The 17336-nt window shown below is 39.8% G+C and overlaps 1 protein-coding gene across 1 annotated transcript in view; it reads right to left on the bottom strand.

Moving 5' to 3' along the window:
* cyth1a (cytohesin 1a) overlaps nt 1–6893 on the bottom strand; it is an 89448-nt gene extending 82555 nt beyond the window's left edge. The window contains exon 1 of the mRNA XM_079605847.1: nt 6448–6893. Coding sequence (XP_079461973.1) covers nt 6448–6523 — 76 coding nt within the window. The 5' untranslated portion in view covers nt 6524–6893. The remainder of the gene's footprint in view (nt 1–6447) is intronic.
* Between the last annotated feature and the right edge of the window lie 10443 nt (nt 6894–17336).

Genomic DNA, 17336 nt, shown 5'->3' with positions numbered 1-17336 from the left:
TCATCATTCTTCTAGGGAAATATGATGTATGTTTGAAGGAACATCTCACTGAGTGCATAGCAAAAAGTAAAAAGATGCACCAGTCACAGGCTAGGGGTCGCGGTGCTGCTGTAACATTTTTATCCAAAACCACTGTGAACACCGTAATTTCTACAGTGAAGTGTCTAATTCAGGAGACCATTGCAAAAGAGGTTGCTGAAAGTGTGATATTCTCTGTGCAGATAGATACAACCCAAGACATTACGTCCCATGAGCAATGCTCTGTAATTCTGAGATATGTTACAGATGCAATTCAGGAAAGGCTTCTTGCAGTGGTTAAGTGTGAGGCATCCACTGGTCAATACTTTGTCCAGATGCTGACAGATGTGATGGAACGTTTTAATCTGGACATCAGTAACTGTGTCAGTAATGCTACAGATGGGGCATCAAACATGCAAGGCAAGTACAGAGGCTTCTCCACACTCCTGTCATCCAAAGCCCCAAACCAGGTACATGTTTGGTGCTATGCACATGTGCTGAACCTAGTTCTGGCTGACACAACTGAAATGGCCATATCCAGTGGGTCCCTCTTCTCCCTCATGAATGACATTGCTGTGTTCATTCGTGAATCGTATCAAAGAATGAATGTGTGGGAACAAAGAAGCCAGGATACTCGACACAGACGTCTCTCTACTATCGGAGAGACAAGGTGGTGGGCCAAAGATGTAGCCTTGAAGAGGATCTTTGGGTCATTTGGAAAACCAGACCAGGCTTTATACATTGATGTCCTCATGACACTCAGCGTCTTTCAAAGTCAGGCCAATTTAAAAACTGCAGTGCGTGTCAAAGCTGGATTCTTAGAGGCTCTGATGAGGTATGACACAGTGTTAACTGCTCAGCTTTTCCTGCGGATATTTGAGGTCACAACACCGCTGTCAAAATACCTACAGTCAAGTGGACTAGATATCTTAACTGCACACAGGATGGTAATGGCAACTCAAGAAACCATGAAGAACATGGCAAGAGATTTTGAGTCAGTTAAGCAAGCTGCTGATACCTTTGTCCAGTGGGCAAATGCACAACTCATGGTGGAAGAGGACTGTGAGCTTGAATTGGAGGCAGAACTTCCACAGAAAAGGAAGAGGAAAAGGAAGATGATGGCTGGAGAAATGACAACAAGTGATGAGACTCTCACAGATGCAAACAGAGCCTATGAAGTTGAGGTCCATAACCAGATTATGGATACAATCACCGAGAGCATCCACAGGCGTTTTCTGACCCATGCTACACTCTATGCCGACTTGGCTCTTCTTGATCCGAGAAACTTTGCTGAAGTGTCATCAGGTACTCTGCCTGATTCTGCATTTCAAGAACTTAGCAAATGCTTGCTCAGGTTTGACAGCAGAGCAACAGCTGTCAATTTGCAGTCTGAGTTAAAGTGTCTGGCAGCTCAGTGGCCACGGCTTAAAATGTCTGCACTTGAAGAGTACAAAGTCAGGATGGTAGGGGGCGGCTGTGATGATGACGAAGAAGACACAGATGTACTAAACAAACAGTGCAAATCTTGTAAGGAATGCCCAGTCTGTTGCTATCAAATTCTGAAACGCTACAACCTCTTCACAGATGCCTATCATATCCTTGGCTGGGGATACAGGTACCTCCTTACTCTGCCTGTGACACAGGTAGCCTGTGAGAGAAGTTTCTCTGTTCTCAAACACATCAAAAGTCGAATAAGAAGCACACAGTCACAAGAACACCTGGAAGCATTCATGCTTATGTCCACAGAGAAAGACATCCTCATGTCCCTTGATAATGACTTGGTCATAGACAGAGTTGCAGAACAAAGCGACCTGTTGAAGAAAATCCTTATCCCCCAACATTGAGTAAAATTCCATTGCTGGATTGTTTTTTTAGGTGAGTATTCAACCTCCATTTATATGCGAGTATTCAAGTTAAACTGTATATTAAAACCTCTTTACTTTGTGATTTATCATATAACTCATACAGTACTATGTGTTGTGTGTTTCAGATACCTGTTTTGTATTGTTTCAGCCAGAGAGGGACTGCAGTGTGTTGAGACCACCATTTATATGTGAGTATTCAAGTTAAACTGTATATTAATACCTCTTTACTTTGTGATTTATCATATAACTCATACAGTACTATGTGTTGTGTGTTTCAGATACCTGTTTTGTATTGGTTCAGCCAGAGAGGGACTGCAGTGTGTTGAGACCTCCATTTACATGTGAGTATTCAAGTTAAACTGTATATTAATACCTCTTTACTTTGTGATTTATCATATAACTCATACAGTACTATGTGTTGTGTGTTTCAGATACCTGTTTTGTATTGGTTCAGCCAGAGAGGGACTGCAGTGTGTTGAGACCTCCATTTACATGTGAGTATTCAAGTTAAACTGTATATTAATACCTCTTTACTTTGTGATTTATCATATAACTCATACAGTACTATGTGTTGTGTGTTTCAGATACCTGTTTTGTATTGGTTCAGCCAGAGAGGGACTGCAGTGTGTTGAGACCTCCATTTACATGTGAGTATTCAAGTTAATCTAGAATAATATGCTTTTAACACAACATCTAGTCAACATCAGTGCTATTGCTATAATTTGGATGGGATAGTATCATGAGCCACAATTAAAGTCTTGTGACACTCATGCCAGGCGTTATTGTTGTTGTTGTTGTTGACGAGTTTCCGCGCGCCGATTGCTTTGGGCCGGGCCTAGTCAAAGTCCAGGGCCGTTTTTTAGTCCCAGTCCGTCCCTGGCACCCTCTCTCAACATGCTGACTCAACATGCTGACAAACTTCCTCAATCTGGCAGTCTAGTGAATGTGCTAACTGAAAGTGATAGGGCAATGTCTGTCCAGTCAAAATGCATCGCACGTTTTGAAGAACACCGTTTTCTTTACCACTCTGAGTTCCTATGTGAAAAATCACCACCACATTCATGTTGAAATACAGCACAATCCTGAAGTGATCAATCTCAGGACCAGTCTGAGACGTGGAACCGCAAGGCTTGCTACATTAGCTAATCTTATTTAGCTACCCGCCTAATGTTGTAGCAGAAAAGCCAATACTGGTGTTTGCCGATAATAAAATGAATTAAAGCAACATAAATATCCAGTCTGGTTCAGTTAAGTCCTCACAGGTACACACTTACATCTTTGTCACTATATGCTTTTTAATGCTGTGATTTATCTTGGAGCTGATTGGTTGTTTTGATTCATGGCCTGCAACTGTTTTCTGAATATTGCCTATTTGAAGAAAATTAGTAGAAAAAAAATATTTCAAGAATCAAGACAACCTATAACTTACCTTGACAGAGCTTCACAACTTGACAGAGCTCTTGCATGTACTTTATTAGACAGGTGAGCAAATGTAGATAAAACTAATCAATGTTATCGTTCAACATGATTAAATGTTAGAATATGATCTGTATGTTATTCTAATGTTTATCTAGCTTACTGCTGGTCTCATAGAGACAAAAAACGAACACATAGAATAACATTAGAACTTTAACACACTCAAATGCAGTTTAGTGTGATGGTGTAGAGCGAGTGAGACAGCGCTGCGTTACCTCACAAGTTTCATTCGTCTAATAAACTGTCCTGTGTGAGTATAAGTTCAGCACTTGCGGGTAGTTCGGTAGAATTAAATGTCCTTATTCCTTTATATCCGCGGGACTCGTGTGTGTACGCTGATATCTGTCTCTCATTAGCAATCGCGCCCTGCTTCATACCTCAGTCATGATAAAAACATCAATGTATTCACTCATCCATAAACATTATTAGATCCATCAGCTTGATGACAAGATCCATAATTCTGCTTAATTATAAATTTAATGATAAATTTTCACCGGCCCATAGCGGCGAAAAAAATGACATATTGTATTTTTAATGTAAGATATGGACCTGACAGTAATCCCACAAGATGTAAGTAACCGTACAAATGACTAATCTGTGTTCAATGATTTGATTCATGATATGATTCATGTACAGTAAGCGTATCTCAAAATCATTTGTTGCTGTTTATACGTCAGTAAATCAAGCCTGTGGCTAAACATTGAATGTTTAGCCACAGGCTTGATTTACTGACTTCGCATTGTTTCTATTAGTAGCATAAAAATAATCTCTTGTTTTAGTTGTGATTAAATTATATACAATGATTAAAAACGCTCCCTTTATAATCGCTGGACCTGTCAATCAAACAGCACAAGTTTATCAGTATGTTCTGGACTCTCGCCAAAACTCCCATTATAATCAATGACGCTGTCTACACTGCACAATGAATCTCTTATTTACTTTGTGTTTCCACTGTTATTTAATGATAAAAGCATTTGCGTGTGTACATAAATCAATTTGACGAGATCACTGCATTCATGCGCTCAACAGACATGTCTGTCATCGACTACAATGCTCATCGCTAGTAAATCTCGACAACTGTAATAATAAAAACATGTAATACTTATTTAATATGCAAAGATGTAAGCCAATCACAGCAGTGGGCGTTTACACTGACGTCTCACGCCCCTTCAAACAGTGCGTTCAAATCAGACGGCTAACATCAGTGTTGGAAAAATGCCTTTTATTTCTAAACTACACATTAGAAGTACAACCCAGGAAACATTATAATAAAAAAAATTCAGTTTGTTGTATATCAGCATAGCAGACATCTTTGTTCTATTGTTAAGGTCTGTTTTCAAATGTATGCTCTGGGTTTGTTTGGTTATGTCTGTATGCTTGGCCAGCTACTGTTGAGTAAAATCTGAAACGTGAGTTTGCATATCCTCGTCTTGTGTTTCTATCATGCATTATATTGCAGACATTACAGTTCATGACCCCTTTAAAGGGGTCATGACATGAGAAACCAAATTTGCCTTGATGTTTTGGTATATAAGAGGTCTTTGTACCATTAAAACGTCCTGCAAGTTTCGTAGCTTAAGACGTCCTCCCCATTATAAACAAATCATTTATTTAATCAAGCTCTAAATACAGCTCGTTCTGGATCCATGGTAAGAAGTGACGTCACGGTACGAAGTGACGTGCCAGCGTTTGCATATGACCGCCTCCGGCACAAGACAACTACGCTTAAAGCGCAAGACAACTACGCTCATTTCGTATCGCTGCGCGCCTCACAAGTGTTCAGTCGACGGACAGCGAGTGGGTCTGTGTACAGGGAAATTACGATGCCGCAGATGTGCTGTTCCTGGCTGTGGACAAACTACATCTTTGAATACGCTGCGAAAGATCCAGACGTCGGGGAAAAATGGATGCACTTTATTTTTTGCGGACGTCTCAGTCACGGCAGTGTTAGATGACTGTTTTGAGAACAAATCCCAAAATGATGCTGGCTTTGCCAGAAAACTGTTGCTCAAAGATAAGTCCGTGCCGACTATTCTGGGCTCAACAACGACGACGCAAACTGTAAGTAATGTATTTAAAACTTTAAACTACTTTTTAAATACGCCGAATCCGCAAATGTTCTGGCTGGGGGCGTTAATAATTGATGCATAGGCACTGACGTTAGCCAATCATAACAGTGGGCGTTAACACTGAACTCTTAAAGGGGAAACACCCCCAAAACAGACTGTTTGAATCAGAGGATGAGAAACAGGGTGGGAAAAGGTCATACATCACTACATTTTAAACGTTTTTTTTGTAAAAAAAAAACTATAGTAATACTATAATTGCACCTAAGGGAACATAATAATACAATAAAAAAAAACATGTCATGACCCCTTTAAAAAGAAAAGTAAAAGCACCATATCACAAAGACATCATAGCAGTAGTCCATATGACTTCTAAGTCTTCTAAAGTCAGTCAATAGCTTTGTGTGAGGAATATACTGGAATTAAAGCAATTATTATTCGAAATATTTCCTTTTGGGTGAACTATTCCTGTAAATTGTGAGATCCAGACAAGGATACCTAAACAAAGGCCACTTTTAGGAGGTCTGGTGAGGTTTTAAGACCCAACTTTGGAAAAGATGCTCACAAAATCTCTTGACCATTGGGTTTGAGGGATTACGTCTGCCTATATAGCCCTTAATGGCATTACCGGTCTCTTCCCTCGGCTCCTGCCTGAGAGACTGAAGATCCTTTAAGCTGACCATACAAGTATACAGGTTCATTAGACCGAAACAAACTCCCACTACTTCAGTCCTTCAGTTTGCTTTCCCATCACATGTTGATTATAGTGCATACCCTACTATTGCACTCCACATGAAGACTGCTGTTACCCTCTCAAAGTGATATAAACTAGTGGACTGGTGATTGACCATCCAAAACACACCATCACAATGCTGCTTATTGGCTCAAGATCCCACCAAGTCTGTATGATATTCTGGTATTATGTCCTCTTTATCATCTGTCAGTCATAACATGGTAAGTCTGGTTAATAGAAAACGTATTGGTTATGATAACAATGCCATGAAAGATTAGACGGCTCTTACCTGGAGGGGTCCTTGGTATCGTTGGACACAATAGAGCTTGAAAACTGGACACACACAATTCACTAACACTCCCCATGGCCTCAGATTGAATGTTTGTCTGGTCTTTCTTTGCTGCTTTTTTCCCTTCAGTGCCCGGGTCAAGCAACACATGCCAAAACCAGCGTGCCTGTCATGTCTCAGTATCTCACAGCGTTTGCTCTGTGGTCCATGGGACTCGTCCTCATGCTTGTGAGTGTGTTGTGCCTTGCTTGATAATCCCAACGTCTCTGTGACATGCACTCTCAGTACCTCACAACTTCATTTGTGTGTTTGTTTCCTCTTTCTCAACCTGCCACAAGAACAGCGACGCTTCCCCTCTCGCTGCTAATAATGTCTCGCTCCACTTCTACTCTCCTAATCTGCCTCTTTCTCTCACACACACACACTTACTGTGAGATATTCTGAAGTCTGCTCACATATGATACACAACAGCAAACAGATTAAACACCACTGAAAATGTAGTTTGTTATTCTAAAAATGTTTCAAATCAACATGAATTCGACCCATGTTCCAGTCTTCCTAAGTGAACAACATATTATTGCACACTATCCCGAATAAACAAAGGCAAGATTGTACTTCCAAATGTTTTATCAAAATGTAATAACTTGTTTCTCCTCTGAAATGACTTTCTCAGGTCATGTGGGCCATTGCACAAACATAACCCAACAGCAGTTCTGGCTCCATTCTGCTTGGCACCGCCACTTTTCACCATCCAATATTATTTTGCTGTTTTTCCTTATTATTGGCAAGTGTTGGTTAATCTCTCATCTCTGTCACATGATCTGATGATCTATTGTTTTTTTTTCTCTCCCATTTTATTGGCTCCTTAAAGCAAGGAATATTTCACATGTATGTAAAAGTCTTAGACAAATGTTTGAATTTCCATGTTGTAAAAGTTGTTATAAGATTCAACAGATGCTTTATTTACAACGCAATTAAATCTATGATGAACTTCCCTATGAAGTTAGGAGCCGTTCTGGCTCCGCCCACTTTTGCCATCCAATCGTTTCTCGGTATAAAAGTAAGGCCCGTCCCACATTCTTATTCATTTTGAAAATCCTAGAAATACATAATATTATGAAAGTAAAATGAGATAAGATGCATTGTGTTGACTTTAATTTCAATTTGATAGAATTTATCTTTTTTTTTTTACATAATTTATATTTAAATATTTAATTTTTATTACATAAAATCAACCTATGCCGAAGAATGTCAGAGAGTAATAAAAGGTCAGCTCATGTAGACATTTTACACATTTGTTCAATTCCTTTCTGTAAAAACGTATTAAATTGTGCACATTTTGTTGTCAGTTCCACTAATATCATGTCCGAGGTTGGCATTGTGATCTAATATTATGTTATAATAACAACACAATATAAAGATTGGGTAACATTATATTTAGCAGAGTCCTTGTGACATATGTTACATGTACTTACCATAGTAATAATAGTAAATTATGCATAATTACATGCAACAAACCAAATCCTACCCTGACCCATAGTAACATGTAGTTGATTATTATTACTCAGTGCTTAAATATATAACTACACAATGTAACAATGTCACCTTAAAATAAAGTGTAACCAAAGATTGCTTTAAGAAATGAAAGGGGAAGAATAGTTTTGCCAGACAAGTTGTGAAAATAAAATGTCTTATTTTCACAACTTGTCTACCACAACTATTCTTCCCCTTTCATTAAAGCAATGCCCTGCATATGAACATGCACTGAAATGCAATGTGCAACCGCTGGATCACTGATAGAGACACTGTTGTCCTCTAATGTCTTCCCCTTCAATGACTGCCAACTGTGCCTGCATTACTGCGATTCACCCAGCAGTCGCATAACTAACACGTTACATGCCTCGGCCAATTACCGTTCAGACTGCCTTTCTGTCAATCACAGTCAAGAGAGTGAAAAATCACGAGTACAGCGAGAAAAAGAAAGAAGCTGAGGGACAAAAGTCTCATGCGTGAGCTGCAAAGTCAGGGATCTGAAATGCTGCAGCTGCACGTCAAACACGTCACATGACAGCAGACTGTCTGTCAACTCAGCAGATCTGCTCACATCTGACCTTCACTTCTCTCTGAGCTGACATTCATTCTGCTGCTCTAAAGACATGCGGACATTTAATATTATTATTATTAATATATGTATACACCATCTTGGAATTATAAGAGTCTATCTGGATTCAGAGCAGTTTTGAGATATTGAGCTCCAACGTTTTTGCATTCCATTCGACTAGATAGAACCCTTTTGTCTAAATGAAAAGCCCCAAAATATACACAACATTAAAAAAACATCACATAATGTAAATTAGTTGTCACAGAACAAGAATATGTGAATAACTCAATCTTGACAAAAAATGTCAGATATAACCTTATAATTCCATAACGTGACTAATAGTGTTTTGCTGGTTTTTTTTCTTATTAGTGGCATACAGTGCAGGGTAATCTCTCACTCTCTATGTCTGTCACACAAATATGATGATCCATTATTTTCCTTTCTTCCCCTTTGGTGGCTCCAAGCAAGAAATATTTCACATATGTGTAAAAATCTTTTGGATTTTGTTTTTGGACAAATGTTGGATTTTCCATGTTGTAAAAGTAGTTATAAGATACAACAGCTGTTTTATTTACTATTCAATTCAATCTATGATGAAGTTACCAATAAAGTTATGAACTAAAGTAAAAAACAATAATAATAATTTTCACTATTCCAGCCCAGCATAACTAGGAGAAAACTCTATGACTTTAGAAAATGTCAATGGCTTTTCTATAATTTTTTACGTTTATTTTGTTTCATGATTAGACAGCAAATCAAATTGATGTTTCTAAGTTAGTTAAGAGTGTGGGAACTATGAATAGGCTGTACACTCCACCATGGATTTTTATTTATATCCCGGGTCATTTAAAATTTGTTGCTATATCACAACATCATCTATGCATTAATGTTTTTATTTATTTATTTCCCCCCTATTTTTCCCCTTCTTTAAGCTTTCAGTATTCTGAAAATGCTGATGAAATGCAACAGAAGACACTTACATTATGCTACAATGCTGCCCCTCAGAGGCCATGAAGTGTCAAAACTACAGCTGAGAGTCATTCGATTGTTGGGAAATTTTCTTTGATAATCTCCTCAGCTCAATTTCATGCTGAAGCCTTTCCTTGGAAGTCCAAAGCTGATACAGCAGAACTGTGATTTTAGAAACTTATTTAACCCAGGGGTCCTTCATGATCCTGGAGACTCATTGTTCTGAAGAGTTTATCATCAAAAAGTGAAAAAGTGAAAGTGAAGGGCAAGTAACCCATTTGTCCTCTGCATTTAACCCATCCAACCTTATTTATACTGTATGTATGGGCATGTCTGTGTGTATGTGTGTGAAAAGAACAGTACAGAAAATATATTTTAATAAAAACAATTAGAGCTGCTCTCTCAACTTCCTCTATCAAACAGGGTTTTTGGTGACATTCATGGGGCCCTTCAATGATTTTTATTCCAAATACTATCCTTCCAGTCTTTTATCTCTCAAAATATGTGATCATTTCAGGTATACTCATTAGCTACAGTACTGTGAAAAAAATGTATAATTATAAAAAAAGTCACCTAATAAAGTTATTTCTGTCAAAGAAAGCAATGCCGGGTACTGAACACAATACTGTTCCCTTTGTGTCACTCACTTGGGAGCCCCAGACACCTCTGACATTTTCAGAAAAGGCCATTGGAATTGGCGTGTGGAGTTTGCATGCCTGGCCACGTCCCTGGACATACGGGTATATAAGGCGGCCACCTTGCATCACACACTTCAGCTTTGTTCTTCAGAGCCTATGCAAAGTATCTCTTCATGAGAAGCTATTTCCATTCACCTTGAAACTGCTGCTGGAACCAGAGCACACGTCAGCGGTCCCTCTCAGCGTTGGTACAGATAAGTGCAGGGAGTTCCCCTGTGTGCATCAGTGGCTTTCTGAAAGAGGCAACTCTGTCTTCAGTGTATGGGCTGCACTCATGATGAAACAGCATTTGTTGATGCATCATGCTCCATGGGAACATTGCGGTCGCAACTCTCGTACTTTTACAAAAGTCCCCTCAGCTGCTTCCCGTCCTGGTTCTTCTACCTCTGGGTATGAGGCCTTGGTGGCGAGCACTGAGGGTGATCTGGGGTTTCCAATCATTCTCCATGAGTAATAAGTAGTGCAAGGCCTCCCGACATCCCCTGCCCACTTCGGGTACACCGGGGATCATTCCGTTGTTGCCACTGGTACAGAGTCTGGACAAGCGCTTCCCAGTCCTTCATGCTGGGTCATCAGAACGCTCCAGTTTGGCAATGCGATTCAGTTTTTCAGGCACCTGCCCAGGTCCAACAGAGTGCTTTCACCCTTGTTACGAGCCGAGAACACAGCAGTCCTCTGGGCGGAGATCGCTGTCCCTCCTAGTGAAGGACGTGATAGAGCCTGTCCTTCCGGCTGAGATGAAGAAAGGGTTTTACTGCCATTTTTTTACAGAGGTGGGTTGAGACCAAATCGTAGATCTGCAAGTTCTGAATCTGGCCCAGTACAGGCTTCCATTCAAGGGTGCTCACACAGAGACACATCCTTTCATGTGTTCAACGCCAAGATTGGTTCGCGGCAATAGACCTGAAGTATGCATAATTTCATGTTTCGATCCTTCCTTGGCACAGACTGTTTCTATGGTTTGCCTTCGAAGGACAAGCACATCAGTACACGGTCCTTCCTTTTGGTGTGTCCCTTTCTCCTCACATCTTCATAAAGGTCACAGAGGCTGCCTTTGCCCCACTAAGGGAGGTGGGCATTTGCATACTCAACTACGTTGGAGACTGACTAATCCTAACCCACTCACGAGATTTGTTATGTGCACACAGGGACTGGTCCTCGATTGGGACCTTGGGTCAACTGGGAAAAGAGCAGGCCCTTCCCCGTGCAGAGTATCGCTTTTCTCGGAGTGGAGTTGGACTCGATCACCATAAAAGCACGTCTTTCATAAGACTGTGCATAGTCAGTGCTGAACTGCTTGAGACTGTTTAAGAACATACCACTGAAATACCACAGTCACAAAGCTGGGGTTGATGCATATGAGACCTCTTCAGCATTAGCTTCAGGCTTGAGTTACGGGATAGGCATGGCGCAGCGTCACACATCGGGTGGCCATCACACCGGTTTGTCACCACTTATTCAGCCCTTTGTCGGACCTTGTGTTTCTGTGGGCAGAAGTGCCCCAAGAACAAGTGTCCTGTTGTTGTCACAAACGATGTCTCCAGGACAGGGTGGCGCGCTGTATGCATACCCTCTTGGGATCTTTCTCTAGTCTCACAGGCTTTACAAAAAGATACCTTTAAGCCCTTACAATCAGTTGAGTTTCGTGGCCTCTCTTTGAAGACGGTCCTCCTGATTGGACTCTGTCAAGAGGGTGGGGGACCTACAAGACAAGTCAATTCACCTTTATTTATATAGCACTTTATACAATACAGTTAGTTTCAAAGCAGCTTTACAGTAATAACAGGAAAATTATGCATTTTGGCTGTGTTGATTCATTTCCACTGTAAAGATCAATAAATAAATTGGTTTATTTAATCTATTAAGCAGTTATGCAAAAAAATATGTCATTATCCAGCACAGTTCAGTTCTCATACAACAGCGTCAGTACAGTCAGATCAATAATATTGTTGAATATTAAGCGAGAGGGCACAAGCCTTCTCCATTAGTGAATCATGCCGGCATACTCTTGTCCTGAGACCCCGGCCTGGATATGTGACCAAAGTTCTCACTACTCCTTACAGGGACCAAGTGGTGAACTTGCAAACAATCCCTCTTGATGAGGGATGTCCCTGTTGTGTCCGTTGCATGCTTTACACATATACCTGGACCATATGCAGAGCTTCAGGAGTTCTGAGTAGCTCTCTGACTGCTTCGGAGGTCAGCAGAAGGGGAAGGCTGACTCCAAACAGAGACTGGCCCACTCCCATTCCCTGGGCCTATCACACCCACCAAGATGTACTGTGCCCATTGGGAGTGAAAACTCACTCCACTAGGGGTATCGCAGCCACGACGTCTATCTCTGTCACCAGTTGCTGTGAAGCCGCTTTGAAGCCTGGGGTTGATGCATATGAGACTGCTTCAGCATTGCCTTCAGGCTCATCAGGTGGAGCCCACCACAGAGACTCTTCCCTATGTAGTTCTCCCCACTGGTAAGTCCATAGGATGTATTTTCCACATAATAAAGGGGTAGGATGTGGTCTCGTAGTGTTCCTTTCTCAATGAGAAGGAGAACGCTTCTCAACATTAACAACCAGATGTACGCAGTCGTCAAAAAAAGTGTCAACGTAAAACAACGTCGATGTGAGCAACAGAAAGTTACTGTTTTGTTATGAAAGTTATCTCGGTTACTGGTGTAACTTCCATTCCATGATCGAGGGGAATGAGACATTGTGTCTCTCCTGCCATAACTTGAAATGTCGCTGAGGGGTTGTGATGCCGTCTCGGCTATTTAGAACAAACCTGAAGTGTGTGATGCACACTGGCCGCCTTATATACCCGCGTGTTCCGGGGGCGTGGCCAGGCATGCAAATTCCACACGTCATTTCCAATGGCATTTTCTGAAAACATCAAAAGGGTTTGGGGTTCCCAAGTGTGCCCCCTAGTGTCTTTCATTTGACACAATATCTCTTTCCCTCCATCAGGGAACGGAGGTTAGACCACTAACCAATATTTTTTTGAGGAATACAATATTTAAAGGACAATGCCGGCGAAAAATTAACCTGGGGTAATTAACACATGGTTACCGAGACGATCGTTCTCTGGGATGTGTTTTCATGATGATCAAATGTAAAGAGTTTTATCTCTAAAAACTGATTAGCTTATAACGCTAGTATATGGGGTCATCGAATATAAGTAAAAAGAAATCGCTAATTAATACCACTAACAAGGCTCAAAATAGCCTCACACTAACACGGTAGCATAATGAGTTTAAAGGATTAGTTCACTTTTAAAATGAAAATTCTGTCATCATATACTCACCCTTAAGTTGTTTCAAACCTGTATGAATTTCTTTCCTCTGCTGAACACAAAGGAAGATATTTAGAAGAATGTCAGTAACCAGACAGTTTTTGGTTCCCATTGACTTCCATAGTATATTTTTTTCCTACTATGGAAGTCAATGGGAACCAAAAACTGTCTGGTTACTGACATTCTTCTAAATATCTTCCTTTTTGTTCAGCAGAGGAAAGAAATTCATACAGGTTTGAAACAACTTAAGGGTGAGTATATGATGACAGAATTTTCACTTTAAAAGTGAACTAATCCTTTAATAAGAAGATACTTTATGAAGACAGTAAACGTTGTGTATACAGGCAGGAGCATCCTATGGACACAGGCATCCTATGGACTTACCAGTCTCGACTGATCGAGACTGTTTTCCAAAGATGGCTCCTGCCTGTATACGCGACGTGTACTGTCTTTATAAAGTATCTTCTTATTAAACTGTCTGACTTACAAAGTTCTCAATGCTTAGGTTTGCATGTAGGGACCCTCATTATGCTACCGTGTTAGTGTGAGGCTATTTTGAGCCTTGTTAGTGGTAATAACTAGCGATTTCTTTTTACTTACACTCTAAAAAATGCTGGGTTGTTTCAACCCAATTTTGGGTCAAATATGGACAAACGTTGGGTTAAAATTTTTATTTAAAAATGTAACCCAACGGCTGGGTTTGTCCATATTTGACCCAAAATTGGGTTGAAACAACCCAGCATTTTTTAGAGTGTATATTCGATGCCCCATATACTAGCGTTATAAGCTAATCAGTTTTTAGAGATAACTCTTTACATTCGATTATCATGAAAACGCATCCCAGAGAACGATCGACTCAGTAACCATGTGTTAATTACCCCTAGGTTAATTTTTCGCCGGAATTGTCCTTTTAAGTCAAATTAAAAACTTTTACAAATATTTTAACACCCATCATATTGAAATAAAGCTCCAGAGAATGTCTACAAGTATCATGTGGTGCACTTATTTTTTTCATAGCACTGTACATAAATCAAAAAACTATTTTAAATGATTAAATGTTAGATCAATTAGACAAGCAGCTGTTTACAAAAACAGCCATTTTGCTCATTTGTAATTGCTAATGTGTTGCTAATTGTTGTTGCTAATTTGTAATTGGGGTTGACTTTATTAAAATGAATTCTGATAAAGTATGAAAAAAATTATAGCATTCTTTCTGGTAAATAGTATTCTTCCATTATGGTCTATATAACATTTAAGTTAATCTTTAATCTTTATTATTAATATAATGTAGTGGTGCTGGAAATTGCCAATATGTTGCATGATAACATGTTTATGATAGATTCATATCAAAATAAATTAAATAAACCATTAAATATATACTTAGAGCAGTCTCAGTTTTCAACTTTACATTGAAATTATAATTCTGATTCTGTTTTCTACCTCAGTTCAAAGGAACTGTTTTGTTTTTTCGAAGGCATTCTGAATTTATGCCACATAAAACTGGTAGGAAAAGAATCAGCTCGAGTCTTTCTGTCAAAGGCAGAGATGTGATATGCAGCGCTAAAGCACCTCCTACGCCTCCTGTCCTCCTCACCGCAGATCTGTGAACACAGAGAGAGCAGCGGAAAACTGCACACAAGCTCACATTCTGACATGCCTTAAGACAATTATAGCCTACTTATAGAATTGTAGGTTTTGTATTGAACTTCCATATTTTCATTAATAAGCAGTAAGTATATCTGTGTGTCTGATCTCTGACCTGGAGAGTTCATGTGAGTTCAGAAACGTCACTGCTGAGGCACACAATTAATACTGGTTTAGAGCAACATGATGGTGAGTAAATAATAACAGAATTTTAATTGTTCATACATGGCAAGTGTGAGAATAATGTTCATTTGTTTTATGGAAATGTTGGTTTCAGTTGGTATTTCACACATCTGAAGAGTCTTGACAGGATTAAACTATAAATAAAGGCTGTGAAATGTGCCGTGGACTCGTTCTGCATGTGTTTGTGAGTTTATCGGGTGTCATGTTGAACTGTTCGTGTGGGAGGAAGAGAGCTCTCGGGTGGCCAGAGCTTCACGCTTTCGGCCCACAACAGTTCAAATACCTACAAAAGCAGCTCATAAACTCTCTGTGATACTGGTTTAGATGTAACATCTGGATCTGAAGCTCAATCCTCTTCCAGCAGGCTGGGTTTGCTGGTCTTAGAGTTGATCCAGAGTTAGTGTGATCTGAGACTGTGTGTAGCAGTATGTGTGTGGGTGTCAGGATGTTGATATGTGGTTGCCAATTATTCTGGGCGGTCGCTTGGGGTTTTCTTCACTTGTCTCCTTCAACATAAGTCTATGGTAGTTTTTCTATTGTTTCATCACACTAGCAAGATTCTCTCAGTTCACTATCAATCTAGCAAACTGCAATAAACCATGTGATTTCCTTTAGGAGGCAAATCATATCCTGTAACAGGCACTTGCCACACTTTTCTATTCTGGGATGAATTCTGCCCTCAGCAAACTGAACAATGAATAATTGAGAAGAGAAAGTCTTTCCATCTCACTGAACATCATAACACAGCACACACTATCCTGAAGAAGAGCATTTTGAAGCTGGTAAATTTCGTCATTGCACAATTCTGCAGTCAATGTCTTAAAGTCAAAATGTAAAAAAAAAAATGTAAAAAAAGTCAATGTCTTTTACGTTGATTTGTGTGAATGTTTTTTCAGAAATTATAAAACTACAATAAAGTGAATTGTATTTTATGTTCACTCAAAGTTTTCAGATGCAAGATGAAAGAATGGAAGTGAAGATCTAAACTGATCCAAACACACATGCTGAGATGTACAAGACTAAGGATTGACATTTTACACATTTATAAGTGAAACCAAAGCTGTGTTAAAAATGGCCCCTATACCCTCATTCACTATTCCCTACATGACTCTACTAATGAAGTCCACTTGAAGGAGTGAATGAAAATGAGTGGGTGAGTTCAGACACTGAGTGCGCCGGAAGGTGTGCTTGCCGTTCAATAATCATTTGAAACTTAGCAAACTGGCAGATCCAGAACTAATGAACATATTTATATTGAACTCTACCATGGAAACTAACATGTATAAACCTTAATAGTCAATTAAAAATGAATTTATACCTGTATGATATTACGCTGTATTCACATTGGACCAGAGGTTTGGAAAATGGATGGATGGATAATTCCGCTGCAGACGCCATAATCTGGCAAGAAGCAGGAATTCATTCGGCCTGTGACTCTAAAGGTGCATTATGGGTATTCTCTAGCCGTTGAGCGTACAGTACATTGGTTGTAAACTCGTTATTGCGGTGCATTATGGGATTGAAAGAGTCCACTCGATAACGTCCACTATGGTTTTGGACACCGCACTTTTGGTCTTGCACATCATTGCCATAACTAAGTGACGTCTCACTTAAAGTTGCCATAAAGCGTTACCGTTGATATTGCCATAGCGTTCTGTCTAAAAATAGCATGTAAATTTTTTTTTTTTTTTTTCAGTTAAGTTCACATTTGTATCGCCATTGCGGGCATATGGCGATAAAAGGCATAGAGGGCATGTGTTGGTAAGTAACCCACTCAACAAAGTTCAATTTCCAGACACGAGTTTGCATGCAAGCTCTATCTTTATGTTATAAAAGTAAAGCCAAGATGCCAAACAAAGAGACATGTAAATAATCCAGCGCCTGGTTGACATCCCAAAGTACAATAGGTGGCGTTATTCCACCTTAACGCTGCCATTTGTCATAAAACAGAAGACGACACAGGGCGAGAATATGACTCCCCAGGCTGCAGGACTTGCCGGTAGTAA

Source organism: Phoxinus phoxinus, assembly GCF_949152265.1.
Source record: "Phoxinus phoxinus genome assembly, chromosome: 1".
Taxonomy (NCBI): domain Eukaryota; kingdom Metazoa; phylum Chordata; class Actinopteri; order Cypriniformes; family Leuciscidae; genus Phoxinus; species Phoxinus phoxinus.
Note: the sequence above shows the minus strand (reverse complement) of the source record. Positions and strands in the feature narration are given on the sequence as shown.